Genomic DNA, 27,221 nt, shown 5'->3' with positions numbered 1-27,221 from the left:
TCTTAGTTGGGCTCTCTGCTATGTGGTGTTTGCACCATCGAACTGAGCTCTGCACACCACCTGCTGGCTTCAGTGCCATTTTTAGCCACGGTGTCTTCATACACTCCAAAGATCATCTTGCTGTTCTGTTTCCTTGAAGCAGAAGACTAACACTTTGAACTAGAACAATCTGCATCCTGTAAGTCTTCCAAGCAGTCAGACAGCTGAAGAAGGTAGTTCATTGCCACTTTGAATTGCTCAAAACTGGGATGAGCAGTCATAATCTTTCCTAAAACACATGAACTACAAAATGAGATCAAGACACTCAGCGCTTATTTTCGTGTTGATGCGATTCAGCTGTGCAGTACTGTGCTGATGGTTCATTAAGAACATTCTAAAATAGGAGCTACAGGCAGCCAAGACCGCTTTGTGTGTCTGGAAATAAATGTCATCGATAGCAACGCAGCAGTCGCAGAGAAAACCCCATTCTCTCTGGTTGTTGAGCTCCTGAAGGACATAGCTGCTGTGGCCGGGCTTCGCCATCTTCTAGTAATCAGACCTGCTCCTGACAACGTCCAGAGTTGGAAAAATGTCTTGTCAAGTGATGTGGGAGTGTCATATATCAATCTGTTGATTTCATTGGCTAAGCAATAAAGGAACTGCCTCGGCCCATCTCATTGGTTAGGAGATAGGTGGGAGGAGTAAACAGAACAAAACGCTGGGAGGAAGAGGCAGTGAGGTCAGACTCCACAGCTCTCCTCTCCGGAGCAGACGCTACCTGCTCCAGGGAAGACGCACACCATGCCCCAGCTCCGACCCAGGATGGACTTAGGCTAGAATCTTCCCGGTAAGCGCACCTAGGGGCGCTACATAGATTATTAGAAATGGGCCAGAGCAGTGTTTAAAAGAATACAGTGTCCGTGTAATTATTTGGGGCATAAGCTAGCCGAGCCGGAGCCGGGCGGCTGGGGTATTGGGGACGCAGCCCAGCCGCCGCTCCATATTACTACAGTCAAGCTCTGCGATCACGTGGACGGGAGGCTCAGGTGGAGAGGCAGCTAGGGGCAGTCGCTGAGTTCAGACCCATGCCTGCATGCTCCAGCCACAAGGGCTCCTGATTGCCACCCAACTGGCTCACCGCCTCTCTCAGAACTTGTACTTGTAAAAGCCCACCACTGGAGGCAAAAAGCAGTTTCTTTTCAGGACTCGGGGGTGAAAGAACAAAAAATCTCGTCCACAGAAAAACCCCTAAACCCCAGAGACGTACCATTTTTTTTTCAACATTTATTTATTTAATAGTCTGTGTGCATGTCTGCAGGCCAGAAGAGGGCACCAGACCTCATTCCAGATAGTTGTGAGCCACCATGTGGTTGCCGGGAATTGAACTCAGGACCGTTGGAAGAACAGGCAATGCTCTTAACCACTGAGCCATCTCTCCAGCCCCAAACATAGCACTTTTTTTTTTTTTTTTTTTTTGGTTTTTCGAGACAGGGTTTCTCTGTGGTTTTGGAGCCTATCCTGGAACTAGCTCTTGTGGAGCCTGTCCTGGAACTAGCTCTTGAAACATAGCACTTTTGAACTGTGCTGAGGAGAGGGGGTGGGAAAGAGCGAATCAGAAATATGCGTGGCCCAGCAGCCTCCTCCCACGACCACGCCCACGTCGGCGGCCTCAGGCTCCCGGAAGTTCCCTTCCCACCGACTGCTCAGCAACAGCAGGAAGTTACTTAAGCGTGCTCCTGGCCTGTCAATCAACCGCGGCCTCCCGCCTCCACCTTCTCGCCTCGTTCCCAAAATAAAGGGACAAATAAGTAATTTGGGAAATCGTCTGGAGAGGGGATTCGTCCCGGATACGGGGAGGCCACGGGCTGAACAGTCCACGCCAGGCCTTCGGTCGTGCCCGGGTCAAAGTTGCGCAAATCTCCCCGACGACTGGCATCTGTCTACTCACCCGAGCCTTGGGGCGAGCGGCGGGCAAGCGGAGGCGAGGGGCTGGGTTGTGCGGAGACACTCCGGCTGTGCCAGGGACAGCGCTGCAACAAAGGACTTCTGCTCCTGCACAGCCGCTCCAGTCGCAAGGCACTTAGCTGGCGCGCTTACATGGCGACTCCGAGTCTGCCCACCAGTTCGCGGCGGCGTCCACCAGCCTTCCCCACCGTCTCGCCCGTCCAACCACTCCGTGGCTGCCGGCTAGAAGCTCCCGCGGTCGCCTGTTGATTGCAACAACTTTCTGACGCTGGCACTGCCTGCAACGGCGCGGGCGCCCGGGCGGCGGCTGGAGCAGCACTCTCGCCCATCTACCCTGGGTCGCCTTGGCGCTCCTCAGCTGGACGCCACTGGGATCCTCCTGACTCCCCAGGTCTGGATGCTGCTCTCTCCGTGCCCAGAGATCAGACCCCTGCCCCTCAGGGCCCCGCACTTGGACCCGCCGCCACGCTCCACCCTGGACACTCTGGGGACGCTGACACCGTTGTACCCTCTGCTTGCAGCTCGCCTGGTCATGGTCTCCTTTTCCTCGCGCCCCTCCGCCCCTCCTTGCGGGAGCCTTTGGCCTGTGGCCTGAGTCACTTCCCCTGCCACGCCCCGCCAGGCCCACCTCCTGCCCTGGCTCCCTGCTTGCAAGGCCACCTGCCCAGTGCCCTCACCAAGACATCTTGTTGAAATCTGGTTCCTGCTTTTCTTTCTTGATTTTTAGAAAGTACATGTGACAACCAGGGAAAAAAAAGCACCGTTAGTTCATCTTACTTCAGCATGAAACCACAGAACAAATATCCCCCTTTTGTGTCCTTAAATCTCTGCTGGACATCCTTCCACAAGTGTGACAAGGAATTACTCTATTCACAAAGTATAGTGGGCTGTGCAAAATGGTTAGCCACCTAGACTCCAGAAGGAAGGAAGAAGAAGTGCCTACAGGAAGATAGTAGGATCTGCTATTGGATCCAATGGCAAGTGCTATTGAAATGCACGTCTCTGCTGATTTAGAAAAGGTCTTTGCCTGATTTATAAAGCAGGGTCAGGAAACTTTGTGCTGTGTCTTTAAGAACAGGCTAACCCTATGGGAGGTGCATTTGTCACTCAGGTATCACTAGCCAATCAGGCTCTCCAGGTAACTTGCCAGTCAGAAGTGGTGGCAGGGCCTTTCCTGGTTCCGGCTTGGCAGTGAAGTGAAAGTGGAGCCAGTCGCTTGTGCTGTTCAACTAAAAATCCTCCAGGAAACTGCATGGAGCGCTTGGGAAAGCAAGGAAACCGCGACGTGGTGAGTGAGGGGCTGCTGTCTCTGGACTGGGAGGAACAGATGGTGAGGTGCGGGAATCAGTGAGGTGGTTCCTCTCCAGTTCTGCCTGAGAAACTGCAGCCAGATTCCCAACCTTTCAAGTTCAGTGCTGTGCCTGCAACTCCCTGAATAGGGCAAGGCCTCTGAATAACTTGGCACTGTGGGCTGAATCTGCTCAGAGCATTGGGAGCAGGGAGCTGTTTGGAGAAACCTCTTTCTAGTCAACATCATACTTTAGTGCGTTCATGGAAAGCAGGTTGCCAAACTCATGGAGGTCTAGTTTCTCTAGTATCTTCTAGATGTTAAGCACTGTGCATTAAACCTTCATGTGTGAGATCCATTTACTGTTAATTTTATGGAGGTTATAAAATCTTCTATATGTTAGGTAGCCCTCCACTTCTATGCCGTGATGTAGAAGAGTAGAATTGCAAATATAAAGGATTTACCAATGCTTAGAAAATATTAAGTCGCAAAAAGTAGAATTTAACACAGGTAGGACTGTCTCTAAAACACATAAAATTATACGTGTATGCTTGTTGGGCCTCATGAGGCCTGGGCTTGAGGCCCAGTGTAATTTCCTGAGCCTAACTTGAGTTGGCCTGAGGCCTAGTGTAACTTCCTGAGCCTGTCTAGAGTATGAAGACCTGTCTCTGCCTAGCTACCTTTAACGTGGCATAGTATTATTGGCCCTCGTTTCTTACTCCTCCTTGGCCCATCCTAGGCTTCTCCCCCACCATCACAACCCATATAAGTCCCTGCTTGATACAAATAAGGGAGTTTCTCCTTTGACACACTCCCGACTCAGTGGGTGTGTTTCTCCTTGGTGGCCATGTTGGGAGGATGGTTGAGTTTTGACTGTCATTCCTTTCAGCCCCACAAAGAGTCTGGCAGTTCCTGCTCTGCCCCAGCTCTTTCTGCAGGAGAACCCTGTAGATTGGTGGCCAGGGTAAGGAAGCTCTATACTGTCAGGAGCTCTTTCTGCCAGAGAAGAGGGCATGTGATGACCAGGCCTGTTAGAGATTAGGATACTAAATGTTGAATAAACAGGATTTTTCAGACATTTGGCTCCAAACCTTTACAAAGAATCTTTCCCTGGTTTACAACCAGACCATCTGCATACCAAAGAACAGGCCTATAACAAGCTGCTCAAGGGGGCATAACAGGGTCACAACCAACCTTAAGGCTTGATGTGCCATTCAAGTTTCATTTTCTCTTAGAGAAAAGCATAGTTCTGCCTGATGGGTAATATGACACCAGGTGACAGCTGTTTGAAAAATAAAACACTGTTGTGTTAAGGACTGGCCTGATCCACTAAGGATTTTATTTAGGTCCTCCAGCAGGGTGGAGGGACATTTTTGGGAGAGAGAATAACAGCTTGGGGCCTAGGCTTTGGAAGCTTTCCTAGGGTCTTGATGTATTGACAGTTGAACATAGCTCCTTTGGTAAACACCTTGGGTCAGGGCCTTTGTGGAAATGTTGCTGTAGATCCTGAGAACCCATCAGAGCTATGGTTGTCAATCCCAAGGCCTTTTGATTTTAGTAATGATCACTTAAGGCCCCATATTCCCCTTGTGTAACATTGTTTTATTAGCCTTCCCTTGAATTTGTACTAAGTGTGAGGGTTTCTACTGACTTCATTGAAGTCTTTCATTTCCTTCCATTTTTCCCAGGAAGTTGGAAACAAGACTGTATTCTTCTCAAGAAACTTACTTGGCATGGAACTTAGCATGTGCAAGAAATCCCCACCCTAGCTTTTATCTTTTCTTTTTCTTTTTCTTTTTTTTGGTTTTTGGAGACAGGGTTTTTCTGTGACTTTGGAGCCTGTCCTGGAACTAGCTCTTATAGGCCAGGCTGGCATCAAACTCACAGAGATCCACCTGCTTTTGCCTCCCGAGTGCAGAGATTAAAGGCGTGTACCACCACTGCCTGGCTTTTTTTCCCCTTCCTTCCTTCTTTTCTTCCTTCTTTTCTTCCTTCTTTTCTTCCTTCCTTCCTTCCTTCCTTCCTTCCTTCCTTCCTTCCTTCCTTTCTTTCTCCTTTTTCTTTTCAAGACAGGGTTTCTCTGTAGCTTTAGAACATGTCCTGGAACTAGCTCTTGTAGACCATGCTGGCTTCAAACTCCCAGAGATCTGCCTGCTTTTGCTTACAGAGTGCTGGGATTAAAGGCCTGTGCCACCACTGCTCAATTGCTTTTATCTTCTCTACCTTCTACTTGTCCTATCTTCCTCATCCCCTGTGACCTTCACCATAGGACCCTGTCACTGTGTCAGGTCACGGGTGTACTTAAGAAAGTGTGCCGGAAATAACTTTGCTATCTAACCCACCCATCTGCCTGGGTGGCTAGACCTACAAATTGCTTATCTCTTTTAAACTGTTCAAAGTCTGACATGGAGCATGAACACAAAAGACATATAAGGATGATAGCAAATGTGGAATGTAATCTCAGTTGGCTCCTCTTTGAGTATTAGTCTGAGATGGATGTGTACCATCGTCAGAGATATTTTTCTTTGTTAATCCTCTTTGTGTGAAGTGATTTATCAAAAGGAAGGTATATTAATTCTATAAGTGTTGTATTCCATCCTGTTGGAGAACTGTGTTTGAGACAAGGTCTCGTAGGCTGACTTGGGTGACCTTGATTACAGTCTGTTGCACTAGAGAATGGCCGTGTTATCCTCTATATTACACCTTCAAAATTCTTAAATTGCATGACTATACCATCTCAGTTTTAAAGTAATCTCTTTGAGTCATTTAGTCAGCTCTCCAGTGCAGTCACAGGAAAAGGATCCACATATGGAACATTGCTTCTGTCTTCTGACCAAAATAGGGGGAAGAATTTATTCTGTACATTGCAGGGGAAACAGGGTAGGCAACCAGCTCCTGGAGTCACTATTATGATAAAGGACTTGACTATGGTCAGGGAAGTGTTTCTGTAATTTCCCAGCATGTTTTAATTCATGTCATATGATTGAACACAGATCAGTGTAGGTGTACAGTTTGGTAAGGTTATCTTGTGCCAATGAATACTGTAGGTGTAATTAAGCAGAGATCCTATGCAGATATTTTAGTCCTGCTTGATAAAGTTATGTGAGCTCAGAGGTTTGAGAAACAGTCTATTGAATTTAACTCTATGTTTCAGGTTACAGATCTCAGCAGACAACATAGATGTACGGGCCTAATCAGTCTATCTCTTATTAATGACTTTCCCTCTACTAGGGAAAGTCCTACTGTTTTTCAAAGTTAGTATACCTAAGCTTTTTAATCTTAAAAATACAACATTTTTTATCATTTTAAAAATCATTTTTGGTACCAGTTTTAAATATTTTCTTTAAGTGCATTACTGCCCTTATCTCTGTTTCTCTTCACCAGTGTGTCATTTTCCCAAGGATCATTTATTCACTTCTTTATTTATTTAGGCTGTCTTGTTCTTGTTACTCCGTGAAAGACTTGGTTTATTGGACAGAAGGTATTATGGGTCTTGGTATGTGATTTAGCACATATTCTTTTTTGGGCCTGACCTGAGTTCCATTGCCTACACTCAAATTGTGAAGCTTTGAACTTTTACTATTCCAAATCCAGGGGATCTGAAATTCCTTTTTGTATGTCACTCATAAATATATATATATATATGGAAAACATTCCCGCACATGTATAAACATGTGAAAAAAATAACAAACTTGTTTTCAAAAGTGTTTGTGACTTATGAAGAAATTGGGTAAAACAAGTTGCCTTTGGTGTACACTGCTTCTTTAAAAATCTGTTGTCTTGCATTTTGTTTTAAACAGTTTTCATTTTCTCAGTTTGATGCAGACTTACAGGGCTATCATTCATCATAGGAAACAAAATGGTGTCAAATGATGATCCTAACAGACATACTTTTCTTTGTCATAAGAGCCTGAGATCCTTTAGTAGTCAAAACTATTTTCTACAAAGTTAAAACTTGAGAAGGCTTCAAGTGAATCTCTCCTATTTTGGTGGAACAGCCCTGCTTGCCCAACCCAGTTTCTTCAATTGGTAAAAGACAGAATTGGAGTGTATAGGATGAGTGCTGTTAGTGATTCCCTGGAGTTTGATTTTGATTAGAATCTTGTAGTTCTTGTTTAAAGGACCTCAAAATATATTTGTTTGTTTAGTATTAATTAAACAAAATATATTAGTATTTTGTTTTATTAGTGATGCCATCTCTGTTGTTGATTTTATTAATTGTTGTCTAATTATATTGTTCATTTTCTGGAATATGATGATCCCCTCACCAATTTTGTATTTAGGAATTTTTTTTTTTTTTGGTTTTTCGAGACAGGGTTTCTCTGTGGTTTTGGAGCCTGTCCTGGAACTAGCTCTGTAGACCAGGCTGGTCTCGAATTCACAGAGATCCGCCTGCCTCTGCCTCCCGAGTGCTGGGATTAAAGGCGTGCACCACCATGGCCCGGCTTTAGGAAATTTCTTATGAGTTCCTAAGTTTTGTTGGTTTGGGAGGTTTCTGTATAGAGATAGTTTTCTCTTTTTGATCTTAGATAATTGCCTCTTCCCATTACCTGTCATATCTGTGCTTTATAGTTGCTGCTATCTTCATGTATGTGTTTTTGCTTCTAAAGTGATTGATATGATTAGGAAATTGGCTTTGGATCTTTAAAGCTTTTTGATATATTATTATCACTTTTTCCTAATTAACCTCAGCTTTCAACATGACAATGCCTAGATTCATCTGAGCGTACAACAACTGAGAGGGTGCCTAGATCACAATATGTGGCTAACTGAAAGATGGGGGTGTTGAGAGTAATGGTAGGCACTGATGGCCAAGGTCATAGGATTGCAGTGGGCAATAGGCTCTATAGGAAACCATGGAGTTGGGCTGGTCTATCTTGAGAGTTGTGTGTCAAAGGTTTTTCAGGTGAGTTTCCATGACTCCTGGGAAGAATATGCCTTCCAGTTCCTGAAACACTGATGCATTCCCTCAGGTAGTGAAACATTCAGGCTAATATGTGTTTCTGTATATGATCACTTAGTAGTCAAGGAATTGTAGAAGTTTAATAGGACCATTGATCTTACACATTAGTTTTCTGTACCCTGTATGACTTGCAAACTTTGTTTTATCTTGGCAACTAAACTATATTTATTCTGAAAATTTTCATTATCTTCTGTTTCTTATTAAGAATAAAAAATCTAATTGCTCTCCATAAAATAGTCATAGCGTCCTCTTACTGTAGTGACTCCAGTCCAAGCCTGAGATTACTTCGGGCTCTATCAATTGATTGGTGAGTAAGCACAGTTGCTTAGAAGACATCATGAAAAATTTAGCGAGGGGTCATTTGTGTGATATTTTGGCCCAAATTTCTTCTTATTCTCTCCATACCCCAAGAAAGTGTATAAGGCAGTATTAAAACCTAACAGTCTGATTTTTTTTCGACAAAATATTTCTTCTACTGGATGGTTATTACTGATGGATGATACATTTGCATCAAGAGGGAAAAGGAAACAAGGAGAAAGAAATGAAAAATGAAGTTGGACATTTCTCTCCTACGCACCAATTTCTGAGTAATCACTCAAAAGCTTATATTAATTATAAATATTTGGCCAATGTCTCAGACTATTATGGACTACTTCTGTCCTGTGGTTACCTTACATCTTGCTTCTCTGGGAGCTCTTAGTGTCTCCATTAATCTTCCATCTTTCTCTCTGTATCTCTGTTTGTTTTTTCCACCTAGCTATATTCTGCCCTGCCATACACCAAAAGAGCTTTATTCATTAACCATAAAAAGCAACACATAATTACACTATATAGAAGAATACCCCACATCAAATAAGTCTGTATTTTGATGAGAAAAAAATAACACCAGGTAGTTTCAGATGGCAATATAATGCTAAAAAAGATTCAGGGATTGTCAAGTATTTTAGCTCCATTAGAAGGAAGAATCTTGCTCTATATTTGAAGCCTATGAAGGTGCCCATCCCTCTAAGTCCTTATTTCATGAAAGAGTACACAAAGTAATTCCTTGTCCCAGGAGCAACATCATACATACTGCACGAAATTTGGTCTAGCTTGGTAGCATCCATTATATTTTGGCGGGATAACATATGTTGTACTGATTCTGGAAACAGAAAAGATGTAAAATGTAAAGGTCATGGATTCTTCTGTGGTCAGTACATCACTGTTGTACCCATCTATGTTTGGCAAAGTCAGGGTCCCAGTGAAGAGATTGTAAGAGTTCATTGCATGAAGCAATGGAGTTGAAGCTGGGTTGCATTTGAAACCACAGGATATCGAGATACCCAAGCAATGAGACATCTGTCAAGGCAAGCTGCATATGGGGAGTAAAACTTGCAAACGAGTAAAATATATGAGAACTTACAGGGTGTTGTGTGATATGTTGGTCATATTTTGATTATAAAGCTTGCTTGGAGTCAGAGAGCAGAAATAGCTATTAGCTGACACAAAAACATAGAGGTTTACAATACTGTGGAAAGATAAGCGACATAAAGTATCAAGGTGGGGCTGTTAGAGAATATTGACCTTTTGTGGATGGAGGAATGGAAGAGGTTTGAATCACACAGGTGACTACTCTGCTGCTTCTCTAATCTTTCAGGTTCTTTCCCCTGATATCTAAATCCCTGTATTTTCTTGATAAAGATTCATTAGTTAACACTTCGTCTGGCATACTGAAAGACATGCTTAATAAGCAGCAAGGGGTAATTAAGATCCTCAGAGATTGATTTCACTGCAGCTTATTGACTTGAAATATTTCAAATTCTAATGAAAAGGAAATTACACCTAGGGGGAAATCTTGTGAAATATTGTTTGAAGATGTGTTACATTCAGTGATGCTGTGGAATATTTGTTTAATGATACAAGAATATGTTGCATTCTTTTATGATGCATTTATTTAATTCTATGAAGCTGTGTTACTTTGCCTGCCTAAAACACCTGATTTGTCTAATAAAGATCTGGATGGCCAATAGCTAAGCAGGAGAAGGATATGTAAGGCTTCCATGCAGAGAGAATAAATAGAAGGTGAAAGAGAGAAGAACTTAGGAGGAAGAAGAGGCTAGGATGACAGCAGGGACACAGCTGTAAAGCTGCACAGCGAGCCAAGAAGGAAGAAGTAAAGAAAAGTATTTATCTTAGAGAAACATGAAAGACCAAAGATGAAATGTAGATGAGATAATTTAAGTTAAGAAAAGCTGTATGGAAAGAAACCAAGTTCAGCCTGGGTATTCATATATATGAATAAGTCCCTATTTGATTTATTTGGGAGCTGGGTGGTGAAACTCCAAAAGAGCAAAGAAGAAAAAAAAAACAAACAGCTACAAAATGGAGCATCCTTTGGGCATGTGCCCCAAAACAGTTTAGTAGAATCCTGGGGGTAGATCTATTCCCAGTTTTCTGAGGAATTGCCATTTTGATTTCCACAGTAGCTGTAAAAGTTTGTAAAAGTTATTCCCCATACAAGAACCAGAGTGATGTAATTGAAGTGTTGATCAGCTCATGCCAGTCTAAAATTTAAGAATTTTTCAGTGACTTGAAGTTCTTAGGCCTGCTCGTATCCAAATACCCAAGTTGGTTCATAATTCCCTGCTACTCCAGATTCAGGGAATTTGACATCCTCTTCTCTAGTATGTCACTTGTATATACATGGAAGGCATTCTCTCTCAGACAAAGAAAATATACCAAATGTGTAGATAGAATTGTTTTTCAAAAGTTCTTATGACTCATAAAGCACTTAGAGCAAAACATATTTCTTTACGTATATAACATAAATCATATACTGTTTCTTTAAAAGTCTGCCATCTTGCATTAGGTTTAGAAAAGTTTTCATTTTCTCACTCTGCCACAGACTTACAGGCAATCATCTGTCACAGTAACAAAATGATGCCTAAGTGATCTTAACAAATGTCATTTTCTTCATTATAAGTGAATGACATTCTTTTCATGATCAAAACTATTTTGTACAAAGTTAAATCATCAGAAATCTTTCAGTGACTCTCCAGTTTTGTTGGAACAGCTCTCCTTGTCCATTCCATTTCCTGTTATTAGCAAAATTCACAACTGGAGTGCACAGAATGAATCCTGATTGGTACTTTCTTATGGTTTAATTTTTATTAGTATCTTGTTGTTCTTGTTTAAGTGACCATATGTTTGTAGGTCTGTCTTTGTGTATTGTTTTGTCAGTGGTGTTATCTATGTTGCTGATTTTATTAATTATCATGTAAGTTTGTTGATATTTATTGAGATCTACATTTTTCTCTGCTCCCCTCCCTGCCTCTCTCGTCTCCTCTTCAATCCTCCTCCAAGGTCCCCATGCTCCAAATTTACTCAGGAGATCTTGTCTTTTTCTACTTTCTACTTCCCGTGTAGATTATATCTATGTAAATTTCTCTTACTGTCCACATTGTTGTCTAAGTTCTCTGGGATTGTGTTTTATAGTTTGGCTCTCTTTGCTTTATGTTTAAAAACCACCTGTGAGTGAGTACATGTGATATTTGTCTTTCTGTGTCTGGGTTACCTCACTCAAAATAATGTTTTCCTGCAAAATTCAAGCTGTCATTATTTTTTCTGTGGTATAGTACTTCATTGTGTAAATGTACCACATTTTTTCTTATCCATTCCTTGATTGAGGGCCATTTAGGTTTTCCAGGTTCTGGCTCTGACAAACAATGCTGCTATGAACATAGTTGAGCACATGTCCTTGTGGCATGATTGAGCATCCTTTGGATATATACTCAAAAGTGGTATTACTGGGTCTTGAAGGTTGTTTCCTAATTTTCTGAGAAATTTCCACACTGCATTCAAAGGGGTTGTATCAGCTTGGATTCCCACCAGCAATGCAGATATGTTCCCTTTCCCCCACAACTTGTCCAGCATAAGTTGTCAGTGATTTTGATCTTGGCCATTCTTACAGGTGTAAGATGGAATTTCAGAGTTGTTTTGATTTGCATTTCTCTGATGACTAAGGATGTTGAATATTTCCTTAAGTGTCTTTCAGCCATTTTAGATTCCTCTGTTAGAGTTCTCTGTTTAGGTCTGTACTCCATTTTTTAATTGGATTATGTGATCTTTTGGTGTCCAATTTCTTGAGTTCTTTGTATATTTTGGTGATCAGACCTCTGATGTGGGGTTAGTGAAGATCTTTTCCCATTCTGTAGGCTGTCGTTTTGTCTTGTTGACTGTGTCCTTTGCTTTACAGAAGCTTTTCAGTTTCAGGAGGTCCCATTTATTAATTGTGTCTCTCAGTGTCTGTGCTGCTGGGGTTATATTTAGGAAGTGGTTCCTTGTGCCAATGCATTCAAGTGTACTTCCCACTTTCTCTTCTATGAGGTTCAGTATGGCTGACTTTATGTTGAGGTCTTTGATCCATTTGGACTTGAGTTTTGTGCATGGTGATAGATATGGGTCTATTTTCATTTATTCTACATGTTTATATCCAGTTATGCCAGCACCACTTGTTAAATATGCTTTTTTCCCCATTTGATATTTTTTTGCTTCTTTATCAAAGATGAGGTGTTCGAAGATGTGTGGATTGATATCTGCGTCTTCTATTTGTTTCCATTGGTCCTCCTGTCTGTTCTTATGCCAATACCAGGCTGTTTTCAGTACTGTAGCTCTGTAATAGAGTTTGAAGTCAGGGATTGTGATGCCTCAGAAGTTCTTTTATTGCACAGGAATCTTTTGACTATCCTGGGCTTTTTGCTTTTCCAAATGAAGTTGAATACCATTCTTTGAAGAATTTTCTTGGGATTTTGATGGGCATTGCATTGAATCTGTAGATTGCTTTTGGTAAGATTTCCATTTTTACTATGTTAATTCTGCTTACCAAAGAACATGGGAGGTATTTCCACTTTCTGGTGTCTTCTTCAATTTCTTTCTTCAAAGATTTAAAGTTCTTGTCATACAAGTCTTCCACTTCTTTGGTTAGAGTTACTTCAAGATATTTTATGCTATTTGTGGCTATTGTGAAGGGTGTTGATTCTTTGATTTCTTCCCCAGCCCTTTTATCATCTGTGTACAGGAGGGCAACTGATTTTTTTTTGAGTTAATCTTGTATCCTGCTACATTGCTGAAAGTGTTTGAGTTGTAAAAGTTCCTTGGTAGATTTTATGGGATCACTTATGTAAACTATCATATCATCAGCAAACACTGAGAGTATGAGTTCTTATTTTCCAATTTGTATCCCCTTGATCTCTATCTGGTGTCTTATTGCTCTAACTAGGACCTCAAGAACTATATATTGAATAGATATGGAGAGAGTAGAAACCTTGTCTTGTTCCCAATTTCAGTGGAATTGCTGGGAGTTTCATTCCATTTAGTTTGATGTTGGCTTTTGGCTTGCTGTATATTGCCTTAATTATGTTTATGTATGTTCCTTGTATCCTTGCTCTCTCCAAGATCTTTCTCATGAAGGGATGTTGTGTTTTGTCAAAAGGTTTTTCGACATCTAATGAGATGATCATGTGGCTTTTATTTTTTAGCATGTTTATATGGTGGATTACGTTGACAGATTTTCACATGTTGAACCATCTGTGCATCTGTGGGATGCAGCAGACTTGGTCATGGTAGATGATGGTTCTGATGTCTTCTTGGATTCAATTTGCTATTATTTAGTATTTTTGCATCAATGTTCATGAGTGAGATTGCTCTGTAATTCTCTTTTTAATATTGTCTTTCTGTGGTTTGGTTATCAAGGTGATTGTAGCCTCATAAAAAGAGTTTGGCAATGTTCCCTCTGTTTGTGTGGAATAATTTGAGGAAGATTGGTATTAGTTCTTCTTTGAAAGTCTTATAGGATTCTGAGCTGAAACCATCTGGTCCTGGGCTTTTTTTTTTGCTTAAGAGACTTTTGATGGCTGTTTCTATTTCTTCAGTAGTTATAGGTCTGTTTAATTTGCTTATCTGGTCTTGATTCAATTTTGGTAATATATCCAGGAAGTTGTCCATTTCCTTTAAGTTTTCCAATTTTGTGGAGTACAGGTTTTCAAAATAAGACCTGATGATCCTCTGTATTTCCTCCATGTCTGTTGTTATGTCCCCCTTTCTATTTCTGATTTTGTTATTTTGGGGATTCTCTCTCTGCCTTTTGGTTAGTTTGGGTAAAGGTTTGTCTATTTTGTTGATTTTTCTCGAAGAACCAATTCTTCGTCTCATAGATTTTTTTGTATTGTTTTCTTTGTTTCTACTTTTTTTTATTTCAGCTCTCAAATTGATTATTTGCTGCCATCGAGTTCTCTTACGTGAGTTTGCTTCTATTTATTCTAAAGTTTTCAAGTGTTCTGTTAATTCACTAGTGTGGGATTTTTTTCACCTTCTTTATGTAGGCATTTAGTACTATGAACTTTCCTCTTAACACTGCTTTCATTGTGTCCCATAAATTTGGGTATGTTGTGTGGTCATTTTACTTGAATTTTAGGAAGTCTTTAATTTCCCCCTTTATTTCTTCCTTTACCCATTGATGATTCAGGTGAGCATTGTTTAATTTCGATGTGTTTGGGGGTTTTCTGGAATTAGTATTGCTGTGGACTTCTAGTTTTAAAGCATGGTGATCTGATAAGGTACATTGGGTTATTCCAATTTTTTGGTATTTGTTGATGTTTGTTTTGTTACCGGGTATATGGTCAGCTTTTTTTTTTTAAAAAAAAATTTTATTGAGAAAAAAAAGTTTCTACCTCCTCCCAGCCTCCCATTTCCCTCCCCCTCCTCCCGCCATTCTCTCCCTCCCCCCACTCCTCTCCTCCTCCCTCTCTAGTCCAAAAAGCAGTCAGGGTTCCCTGCCCTGTGGAAAGTCCAAGGTCCTTCCCCCTTCGTCCATGTCTAGGATGGTGAACATCCAAACTGGCTAGGCTCCCACAAAGCCAGAACATGAAGTAGGATCAAAACCCCGTGCCATTTTCCTTGGCTTCCCATCAGCCCTCATTGTTCGCCATGTTCAGAGAGTCCGGTTTTATCCCATGCTTTTTCAGTCCCAGTCCAGCTGGCCTTGGTGAGCTCCCAATAGATCAGCCCCACTGTCTCAGTGGGTGGGTGCACCCCTCGTGGTCCCGACTTCTTTGCTCTTGTTCTCCCTCCTTCTGCTCCTCATTGGGACCTTGGGAGCTCAGTCCAGTGCTCCAGTGTGGGTCTCTGTCTCTATCTCCATCCATCACCAGATGAAGGTTCTATGGTGATATGCAAGATATTCATCAGTATTGCTATAGGATAGGGTCATTTCAGGTTCCCTATCCTCAGCTGCCCAAGGAACTAACTGGGGACATCGCCTTGGGCACCTGGGAGCCCCTCTCGGTTCAAGTCTCTTGCCAACCCTAAGATGGCTCCCTTAATTAAGATATGTGCTTCCCTGCTCCCCTATCCAACCTTTCTTTATCCCAGTCATCCTGTTTCCCCAGTCTGGACTAGCTCTTGTAGTCCAGACTGGTCTCGAACTCACAGAGATCCGCCTGCCTCTGCCTTCCAAGTGCTGGTATTAAAGGCGTGGGCAACCACCACCCAACTACTTAACTTACTTTCTATCATAGCTATGGGAAACTGAAACTCTAAATATTTAGTGTTTAACTCCATCCAAGACCTGAAATGGAATTAATATTCCATAACAACAGAGACACCTGTACCATCACCCAAAGTTCTTTTACAATATTGAACTACTCATTTTCAGCATAAAGGAAGGCTTTTCTCTGAAGTGGGAAATTTGAAGGACTATCCTACCTTGCATTGGCAAAGTTCATCAGTCACTTCCCTTTGTGTCCTGTAGAATGTCTTTGCTGATAGTGATCACTTGTCAAGATTTTGGAAGTCTTCCTTGATCAAATCTGACCAATGTCATTCCTTAAGAAATCCACAGCATTTACTCTTCTGTGGAAACAAAACCTCTTCTCAAAAATATTTTTTTATTTCCATTTAACAGATACATTTGAAATATATTTCAAACTTAACATAACTTGACAATAAAAGAGTAAATCATTTAGCAAAATGAGGTACAGACCTAAACAGAAAGCTCTCAGCAGATGAATTGCAAAAGGCTGAGAGATACGTAAGGAAATGCTCATCATGCGTAGCTATCAGAGAAATGCACATCAAAACAGCTCTGAGATTTGATCTACGCATGTCTGGATGGCCAAGAACAAAAGCACTGATGACAGTTTAAGCTGTAGAGGATATGGGGTAAGGGCTACACTCCTCCATTGGTGGTCTTCTAAACTTGTGAGGTTGCTTTGGAAATCAGTATGGTGATTTCTCACAAAAATAGGAAACAATTTACCCCAAGACCCAACAATTCTGCTGTTGGGTATATACCATAATGACACTCAATCATACCACAAAAACATGTGCTCAACTATGTTCATAGCAGCATTATTTGTAATAGCCAGAACCTGGCAACAACCTATTGTGTGGGAAGTCCTTTTGCATATGTGTTGCTTTTATTACTTAATGAATAAAGAAGCTGTTTTGGCCAGTGGATTAACAAAATATAGCTAGGTAGGAAAACTCAACTAAATGCTGTGAGAAAGAAGGTGGAGTCAGAAAGACACCATAGAACCACCGGAGGAAAAAGATGCAAGCTACCAGCCACAACTTTGCTGGTAGGCCACTAGCCTCATGGTAAAATATAAAATAATAAAAACAGGTTAATTTAAGAGATAAGAATGAGCTAAAAATACACTTAAGCTATTGGCCAAACAGTATTGCAAATAATATCACTTCTTGGTGTTTATTTTGGCGCTGAGCATCTAGGAACCAACAAAATGCCTCCAACAACAAACCCAGATGCCCCTCAACTAGAGAATGGATAAAGAAAATGTGGTACAGTTATACAATGGAGTACTACACAAAGATAAAAAATAATGACATCTTGAAATCTGTAGGCAATTGATGTATCTAGAAAAACAACATATTGAGTGAGGTAACCCAGACCAAGAAAGACAAATATAATTTGTACTTAGTCATAAGTGTCTTTTAGTCATAAGGTAAAGAAAATCCAGCCTAGAAGCTACAATACCAGAGAAACTAGACAACAGAAGACCCTAAGCAAGATATACATGGTTATATATATGACATGATTTCTGACTAAATCAGCAGTGTGGGGGTCAAATGAAAAGGTAGAAGAAGAGGGGGGGAAGGGAGTGGAGTGGAGAAAAATGTAAAGCTCATTAAAAACCATAGTAACAAAAATATAATCCAAAGTACTTGAATTGGTTCATTTTACAGTGCGGTTTATAATCCCATGTCTTCTACCAGCTGCCTCTTGCCTATCAGTGATCAAAAAGTTCAAAATCAATGCAGTACTATTCAGAATCCTGACTCCCTGGATATTTCTTATCTTTACATGCTTTTCTTAAAATTTCTATCAGTGTTGCTGTCTTTTTAAAAGACTTTACTATTTTCTAAATCTATTTCTTTCTATAAATGCCTATACCTATTTTCTTTCCTTTCTTAAGCCTATGCAAATTATAGAATACATTGGAAACTTTTTTACAGATTTTTTTCAGTCTGAACCTGTTCAACTGAATATCATTTAGCTTTTTTTTTTTCACAACAAAAGTCTTTAAACTGCTGTGCAACATTTACTTCCCCTATTAACTTTGGCTGTAGGCTCCTGCTTCTCTGTTCACAAAAACCAAGCACTAAGCTTGCAGCCAGTTAGAAATTGTGTTTCAGGAATTACATTCTACCTTCATATCACTGGGAATCTGATTTTTGTTCTTCTGTAGCCATTTATTTATTTATTTATTTGGTTAGAATTTTTATGTACCTACTGCTCAAGGACTTCTGTAATGCAGAAACTCTTAAAGGAGCCATGAATTTTGATCCCCACATTGGGCACCAAAATGTATTCAGTTGATTCTGTCTTTCTGGGAACAAGACACCCAGCTTCCAAATAAACCAAAGCTTTATTATTATTTAAAAATCTCTGGCCTTAACTTCACTTGTTTTTAGCTATTTTTTTGAACATAAGTTATTCCATCTACCTTTTGCATCTAGCTTTTTGTCTTTTTCTGTTCTCTATACCTTTCTTTACTTCTTACCCTCTAGCTTGTTGTATTGCTGGATGTCTGGCCCCTGGTGTCCCATCTTTTTCTTGTTCCTCCTTCCTTTTTTTCTCCCAGATTTCTCCTCACTTTTATTCTCTTGGCCTTCCAGACTTTCATATCTTTTCCTGATAAGCTATTGGCTGTTCATCTCTTTGTTAGCAAAATCAGGTGCTCAAGACAGGCAAAGCATTGGAGCTTCACCAGAGTTAAAAAATGCAACATAAAGGAATGCAACAGATCTTTGCATTATTGAAAGAAATTATCTACTGCATAAGTAAATATAACACGTCTTAAAATAATAAATTTTGCAATAGCCTACCTGAGTTGCATTTTGAGACCACATTATGTTGAGATACCTAAGCAATGAGACATCTTCCATGGAGAGCAAGCTATCTACATAGATTGAAGGTAATCAAAGAGAGAGATGTATGAGAAGTTACATGGATAGGGCTATCGCAGTCCTTTGAAATTGAAGTTGCATGCATCTGAGATAGAGCATCAGGATTTGAAGTTTGTTCTGTGGTGCTTCAGTCTTGCCTTGGTCCAATCTTCCCTCACTATATTTCCATTTTTCTCTTTTGGAATGTGAGTGGTACTCTGCCATTGTATGTTAGAAAGATGTAACACATTTTTTTCTTTTAGAAGATGTCACTACCAAGTGATTGTCTTCAGTTTCACAAAAGACTTGGGCATTTAAACTTTGTAGGGGCTTTTGCCGACTATAAAGATCATTGAAGTAACTAAAGCATATTCTTCATGGATGACCTTGAGCCTTTAATGACTTGGGTCAAAATGTTGTTGATTAAATTAAAAACCTCCCCAAACAGGAAGATGCATTTGAGCGTGTATCATTTCTCAGGGACTTTCTGCTGATTGCTTGTGAAATCATTAGTAGGAGGAGACTTTCTGGATGAAATTCCTCATGGGGAATGTGATATGAGTCCCTATTGCTTCAATCTATTTCCTGTTCTCTGTGTACTGTGCTATGTTTGATATTAATCAGTAACTTTCTTTCTTGTGCTGTCATGCCTTCACCACCATTATAGTAGTGTTACATAAAAGTCAGTATAAATAATACAGAATAATGATATTCTGTGATAAAGCAGTTTAGTAACCTTCTGTTTGAATCTTCTTGTTTGTAATTTTTTGGAGACAGTATTTATCCATGTAGCCCTAGCTGTACTGAAAAATAGTTCTGCACACCACTCTGGCCTTAGTCTCAGCTCCTCTGACTGTATCCCAAGTGCTGTGACTAAAGGTGGGCTAACATTCCTTTCTTTTGCTTTTATATTACTGATCGATGGTTTTGTCTCTGTCAAACATATGCTATTGTACTGAGATTCCCCCTTATCTTGAATGTAAAATTTGGAAGAAGGTATCATTTTGTTTCCCCAAATGGCATGTATTTATGACAATAATGCCTTAGCCTTCTGATTCATTGGATTGGCATCACCTTCTTTCTGCCTGTAATTGAAAATAAAAAAAAAAAACGTACTGACAATTGAGCCCACCTATATGCAAGCTAGCGACTTCTCCTTAGTTTGTGCCCTCTCTCCTACCCTGTTTTGATTACTTGTGATAACATTTATATTGCTAAGGTTTTCATGTCTCAATTTTTAACTTTTAAAATATACAGTGCCTTTTAGTAAAATTTTATTAATGTTAGAGTTTAAACTGGCACACTTCAGGTTTTTGTAAGATGAATACAAGCCTGGAGTGAATGCACAGTTCTGTATAGGAACTTTACCAAACACTTCTTGTTTTTTTTTCTATGATTTTTGTTTGTTCTTTTAGTGGTTTTTTTTTTGGCTGATTTATACATAGATAATAGGTTCTTAGTATATAATTCTGACTTTCCTAGACATGATTGAATAGACTTGTCAGGCATTCAATTCAGAGGTCTCTGCCTTCTGAGTCCTGGAATTAGAGGCATGATCCAATGTACCCAGTTTACCCATTTTGTTGCTTGTTTTTGTAGGCACTTATTAGTTGGTCATACAGATTTTTCCTACGTGTCCTCTGTACTGCTGATCTGTTTACTTGTCTCTCCATGTTTGTTTATAGGCATTTCTCTTGCAGGTGATATCCCATTCAAGGGCTAAAAAAAAATAATAGTGGTGAACCTCCTATTTAGCTTCTTTCAAAAGTTATTTGGTAACTAAATCATAATGTCTATGATATGGAATAATTGTGGGGAAGTCCCAGAATTATGTGAGTATACTGTCAAAGAATTATATATTTACAATGTTGTCATCATGCTTTCTATTGTACATATGCACTGGAAATTTTAGAATGCAGTGACCTTTGATGATGTGTATATTGATTTCACTTGGGAAGAATGGACTTTGCTGCATCCTTTCCAGAAGAATCTCTACGAAGATGTTATGTTGGAGACCTACAGGAACCTCACTACTATAGGTAAGACTGAATTTTCTTTTATGTTTCAAATAAGGGGACAACAGTTCATTGGTTATTTATGTTCTCCAATTTGATAAAGAAAGAAAAGCAATGGGGTGAATAAATGAGGCATGGTTCTAAGGTTCAGAGAAGATAGCAACTAACATTTTGCATAATTTTGAATATTATATATATTTTCTGATATTATATTTTAGGATACAGTTGGGAAGACCATAATATTGAAAAGCATTCTCCATGGTCTAGAAGATATGAAAGGTAATTTTCATGTGCAAGCTAATAAATGTTCCTCTATAGAAACTGTGGTATGTAATGGAAGTTTTAAACAAAAACAACATAATAAATAATGATACTTTATATGAGTGCATGAATGATAATTATATTGTCATAAATCCATATACCTCAGTTTCAGCTGGATGAATTGCATTTGAAAGCCACACTTTTAAGAAAGAAGCTAAGGAAACTGTCTTAACAGATATCACCAATTTAGTCATAGCATCATGAGATCTATGCTGTAAAATTTCAATCAATTTCTTCTATACCACTCATATTACAAAAATTATAAACACTGAAGTGGTGATAAGTATGTCTCCAAGACTTTCTAACATGCAAATTGTCCATGTTGAAGCTTGTGTGATTTATATACTTGATGTGATTATGCTAAGTTTATTGAGGGTACAATTAGAGTCAAGAATGAAGGGGCAGTTATGGAGAAACCTTAATCTCTGTACCACAAGTCTATGATGACAGAGGATCAAACCATGTGACATTTTTCCTTGACCAGGTATATCATATGTCATGCTGAATACAAGCTTTAATGAGCATAGGGATATGGAAAGACATACTTCTCAGAATAATTAGAAGACATATAGCAGTCCCTATGTTAAGAATGCTTATGGAATATCAGTCAAGTATTCAAGTAATTGACTCTTTCAACATTAATACATCAAAAAATGCACATTATAGAAAATCCTCATGAGTAACAGACATAAGTAATACTTCTGTTTGTCCTAGCTCACTTACCAAATGTAGTTTCTTTAATAGTATAGGGAAATTGATAAATGCAATAAGGATATTAAAGATCTGAGCTTTTCCAATTCTCTTTAAATATGTGGAAAATTTTGTATAAAAATAATTATGTAAATGTGGCTCATGTAATAAAGGATTTTATTATCAAAGGTATCTTGAAAGTTGTAAAACATCCTTAGTAAATGGAAACTGCATGAGTATAAACACAGTGATAAAAACTTAAGATCTAATTCCTCTTTAAATGTGGAACAAATTTAAAAATTATTTGATATAGTTATAAAGATTCAACAGTGTATTAAATGTGATAACACTTTTTCATTTGCCATTATTCTTGCAGGCATGAAAAATGTCAAACTGGAGGGAAATCTTATGTAGACCCTCAAAGTATTAAAGCCATTGCATATGACAGTCATCTTCAAAGGCAGAAAAGAACACATACTGAAGAGAAATCCTATGAATGTAATCAGTGTGGTAAAACCTTTGCACGTCACAGTCATCTTCAAATGCATAAAAGAACACATACTGGAGAAAAACCTTATGAATGTACTCAGTGTGGTAAAGCCTTTGCATGTATCAGTACTCTTCATAGACATATAAGAACGCATACTGGAGAGAAGCCCTATGAATGTAATCAGTGTGGTAAAACCTTTTCCCGTAATAGTAATCTTGAAATACATAAAAGAATACATACTGGAGAGAAACCCTTTGAATGTACTCAGTGTGGTAAAGTCTTTGTATGTTACAATAGTCTCCGAATACATGAAAGAATGCATACTGGAGAGAAACCCTATGAATGTAATCAGTGTGGTAAAACCTTTGCAAGGCACAGTCATCTTCAAATGCATAAAAGAACACATACTGGAGAAAAACCTTATGAATGTACTCAGTGTGGTAAAGCCTTTGCATATATCAGTACTTTTCATACTCATATAAGAACCCATACTGGAGAGAAACCCTATGAATGCAATCAGTGTGGTAAAGCGTTTGCCAGTCACCGAAATCTTGAAATACATAAAAGAATACATACTGGAGAGAAACCCTATGAATGTAATCAGTGTGGTAAAGCCTTTGTATGTTACAATAGTCTCCAAATACATGAAAGAACACATACTGGAGAGAAACCTTATGAATGTGATCAATGTGGTAAAGCCTTTGCATGTCACAGTCATCTTCAAATTCATAAAAGAACACATACTGGAGAAAAACCGTATGAATGTACTCAGTGTGGCAGAGCCTTTTCAGGTATCAGTACTCTCCATAGACATATAAGAACACATACTGGAGAGAAACCCTATGAATGTAATCAGTGTGGTAAAGCCTTTGCCCGTCACAGTAATCTTGAAATACATAAAAGAACCCATACTGGAGAGAAACCCTACGAATGTAATCAGTGTAGTAAAGCCTTTGTATATTACGGTAGTCTCCGAATACATAAAAGAATGCATACTGGAGAGAAACCCTATGAATGTAATCAGTGTGGTAAAGCCTTTACATGTAACAGTCATCTTCAAATGCATAAAAGAACACATACTGGAGAGAAACCCTATGAATGTACTCAGTGTGGTAAATGCTTTGCAAGTCAGAGTCATCTTCACATTCATGAAATAACACATACTGGAGAGAAACCCTATAAATGTACTCAGTGTGATAAAGCCTTTACATATCGCAGTGTTCTTCAAAGGCATAAAAAAACACATACTGGAGAGAAATCCTATCAATGTGTTCAGTGTTATAAAGTCTTTGCATGTATCAGTACTCTACAAAGGCATATAAAAACACATACTTGATAGAAACCCTATGAATATAATCAGTGTGGCAAAGCCTTTAACAGTCAGGATTATCTTCTCACTCATAAAAGAACACAAACTGTAGAAAAACCCTATGAATGCACTCAGTGTAGTAAATCCTTTGTATATAAGAATAATCTCTGAATACATACTGGACAGAGACCCTGTATGTGTAATCAGTGTGGTAAAGCCTTTGTAAGTAATAATCATCTTCAAAGGCATAAAAGAACACATACAGGAGAGAAACCCTATAAATGTAATCAGTATGGTAAAGTCTTTGCATCTCACATTGATGTTCAAAGGCACAAAACACATACTTGAGAAAAATCCTTTGAATGTAATTATTGTGGTAAAATCTTTTGTAAGTCACAGTCATCTTCAAAACCAAAAGAACACATAATAGAGAGAAACCCCATGAATAAAATCAACGTAGTAAAGACTTTGCATATCTCATTTGTCTTCAAAGGCATAAAAGAACACATACAGGAGAGAAACCCTATAAATGTAATCAGTATGGTAAAGTCTTTGCATCTCACATTGATGTTCAAAGGCACAAAACACATACTTGAGAAAAATCCTTTGAATGTAATTATTGTGGTAAAATCTTTTGTAAGTCACAGTCATCTTCAAAACCAAAAGAACACATAATAGAGAGAAACCCCATGAATAAAATCAATGTAGTAAAGACTTTGCATATCTCATTTGTCTTCAAAGGCATACTGGAGAGAAACCCTATAAATGTAATTAATGTAATAAAGCCTTTGATATTGCAGCGTTCTCCAAAGGCATAAAATAATACATACTTGAGAAAATCACTATGAATGTATTCAGTGTTGTAATGCCTTTTCATGTCACTGTCATTTTCAAATGCATAAAAGACCACATACTAGAGAGAAACCCTATGAATGTAATCAGATGGTAAAGCCTTGAATGTCATGGTCACTTTCTGATGCACAAAAGAGCACATACTTGATAGGAACCCTATGAACATACTCAGTGTGGTAAAGTCTTTGGCATGCCACAGCCATCTCCTTATATGGAGAGAGAACCTATAAATATAATCTGTGTGATAAAAGTTTGCATGTGGTAGTTATCATCAAATATATAAAAGTACTCTTACTGGAGAGAAACCCTATGTATGTAATCAATAATGTAAAGCTTTTGCATGCCCCAGTCATCTTGAAATGCATAAAAGAACACATACCTAGAGAAAGACATGAATGTAATCAGTGTGGTAAATCATTTGCATATATCAATGGTCTTCAAAGGCATAAAAGAACACATACTGGAGAGAAATTCTATGAATATATTTAGTGTGTTACAGCCTTTTATGTCACAATAGCTTTTGAATACATTAAGGAACCTGTATTGGCCAGAAACCCAATGAATGTACTCATTGTGGTCAAACCTTTGCCTGTCAAAAGTCTATAAAAGAAAAAATGAACACATACTGGAGAACACATAATCTGAGGATTAGCATGTATTCACACACTGAGAACTCCTTAATATTCTCTTCATACTCTGTCTTGATGTAATTCATTATCAAGTCACAGTACAAACTGGAGAACACATACTCTGTGAATTACCATGTGTTCATTTCACTCACTGAGAATTCAATAGTTTACTCATACCCTGTTTCGATGTAATTCTATATCAAATTGCTATAGACACATGAAGGCTCCCTCTCAACTGCTTGTGAAGGCCCAAAATTAGAGCCTGTTTTTATCCTAACAGATATTCAGAATAATCTAAACGTTCTCTCTCTCTCTCTCTCTCTCTCTCTCTCTCTCTCTCTCTCTCTCTCTCTCTCTCTCTCTCCTTTTTTTTTTTTTTGTAATATGAGGTTACCTGCCAAGTGGTTGCCTTTGGGATACTTGGGCTAGAGTGGTTTTAGTACCTAAGCAACATAATGCTAATGACTTGATGCCTCAAAGTGTTAAAACAATTGACTCTTCAAGTTGTCCTATGTATCATGTTAAAGAAGTTTTTCTTTTTTTTTTTTAACATTCTCCTTGCTTTTGTATTGGGGTATAGTAGTTTATGGAAAATTAAACATGGACAGTTTCAATATTCATTGGAATGCTCTCCCAGTATTTTTTATGGCTTCTCTTTCATTAATTTTTGTTATTGAAAAATATGAAATTTTTAACTAATATATCTAAATCCCCATGCCTGTACCCTAGTAAGAGGTGTTTTTGTTTAGGCCAGTTCCCAATATATGGTGCCCAACGTAGGATGGTCACTAACATATAGTGCCACAATGTGGGGCTAACTAGTGAACCCTGAAATGAACATAAGTGTGGCCAGGTGTACAAGATAGTATGCGAGGGAACCCACAAGAATAGTCTGTGCCAGATCCACTGCCACTGATTTTGAAGGGTCTTTATCTCCCAAGTAGTGCGTGGGAGGTTTCTCTTGCTTCTGATGATACCAAGCTAATAAACACTCAGTTTCCTCACTAGTCTGTCAAGTTTTCATCATGTTTTCCCAGAAATACAAAGAGAAAAGATGGAGTCTGGTTTGTCTTCACATCACGTGTGACAGACACCTGGCATTAAAAATAGAAAACAAATACTTACAAATCACTAACATTCCTAAAGTACTCATTATTTTAAAAGCTCAACAGCACTGACCATAGCTAAGCAAATACACACAGATGTCATTTCTTATCTGGGAGCTAGCACAACAGCAACCTCATGGTTGGGAAAACACATGGCCATGCTGTGTCCTGATGACAAATGACTCCTTTAAGGGTATGGTCAGTCAATGGAGAAGACCTCAAGACAGGACATGGAAATCTGTGGTACCTGGGCACAGTTACTGAACTGACACATTTCTCTAAGGACTCAGCAAGGGTCAGGGTCCCAAGGTGCGTCCTGCCTGAATGAGGTTGTATTTTTCTACAAAGAATATACAAGTTTCTTGGGGCTAAAAGGAAAGAGCATTGGTATGTGGCAATATTTTTTAATAGCTCAAAATTTATTTTTATGTGTTCCTTGACATTACCTAGGAATATGTGTGTTGCACAATCTTAGAAGTATAAACAGGTTAGGGGCACATTTTCTTTACTCAATTCAGTCGTACTCATCACCGATACCTTTTTTCAAACTGTATGTATAAATATGGCTGTTGAGGCCATTAGTGGGCTCATATATGTATACTTAATTGCTCACTACTTTGCACTGGAGAATAAATTATGGGGTTCATCTCTAGAAAAAACTACTTTTCTCACTCTGGACAGTTAAAAATTACTGATAGCTCTTCACCTAGTGGCAGGGTTCTACAAGAGCTCCACCATCCCAATTGGTATATCTATTTTTTTTGTCATCATTCAGGTCTTCTTAAGAAGCCATATTGTTGAATTTTTATGATCGTAGTTCTTTCCTTTTTATAAGACACACTCTCAGAGAGGACATCCTGGTTTCATTGCTCTTCCACACACTCTTCTGAATTGTTCTCTGAGCCTGAGGTGTGAAGCTGGTGTTACAGGTATAAAGGGTTTAACTTTTTTCTTCTATCAATTAATATTTTAATTGTTAGACCAATATATAATTGATCCATTTTGACATAATTTTTATATCAAGTGAGAGATCAAGATGAGTTGCCTTATTGTTTGTTGGATATATAGTTTTGATATTTGTAAATGAGTCTGTATTTTCTCTGACATATTTTTGAGAACTTTGTATAAAAGGATTGAGCTGTAACCTTTTGAATAAATGTCTATGTCCTCT

At 39.0% G+C, this 27,221-nt stretch overlaps 1 protein-coding gene across 1 annotated transcript; it reads left to right on the top strand.

Moving 5' to 3' along the window:
- The first annotated feature begins 1,686 nt into the window (after nt 1-1,686).
- Nucleotides 1,687-27,221, top strand: LOC142856435 (uncharacterized). Its single transcript, XM_075983891.1, has 4 exons — nt 1,687-3,232; nt 20,551-20,677; nt 20,872-20,932; nt 22,041-27,221. The coding sequence occupies exons 1-4, from the start codon at nt 3,197-3,199 to the stop codon at nt 23,488-23,490; spliced, it is 1,674 nt and encodes a 557-aa protein (XP_075840006.1). The 5' UTR covers nt 1,687-3,196; the 3' UTR covers nt 23,491-27,221.

This window comes from Microtus pennsylvanicus, chromosome 8 (assembly GCF_037038515.1).
Source record: "Microtus pennsylvanicus isolate mMicPen1 chromosome 8, mMicPen1.hap1, whole genome shotgun sequence".
Taxonomy (NCBI): domain Eukaryota; kingdom Metazoa; phylum Chordata; class Mammalia; order Rodentia; family Cricetidae; genus Microtus; species Microtus pennsylvanicus.
This window is presented reverse-complemented; position numbering and strand designations above follow the sequence as displayed.

Excerpts from the sequence above, each read along its gene's own strand:
- LOC142856435 (XM_075983891.1), top strand. The coding sequence starts at position 3,197 with ATGGAGCGCTTGGGAAAGCAAGGAAACCGCGACGTG. Across the intron at positions 3,233-20,550 it reads AGCAAGGAAACCGCGACGTG|AATGCAGTGACCTTTGATGA; the intron begins GTGAGTGAGGGG and ends TGGAAATTTTAG. Across the intron at positions 20,678-20,871 it reads CAGGAACCTCACTACTATAG|GATACAGTTGGGAAGACCAT; the intron begins GTAAGACTGAAT and ends ATTATATTTTAG.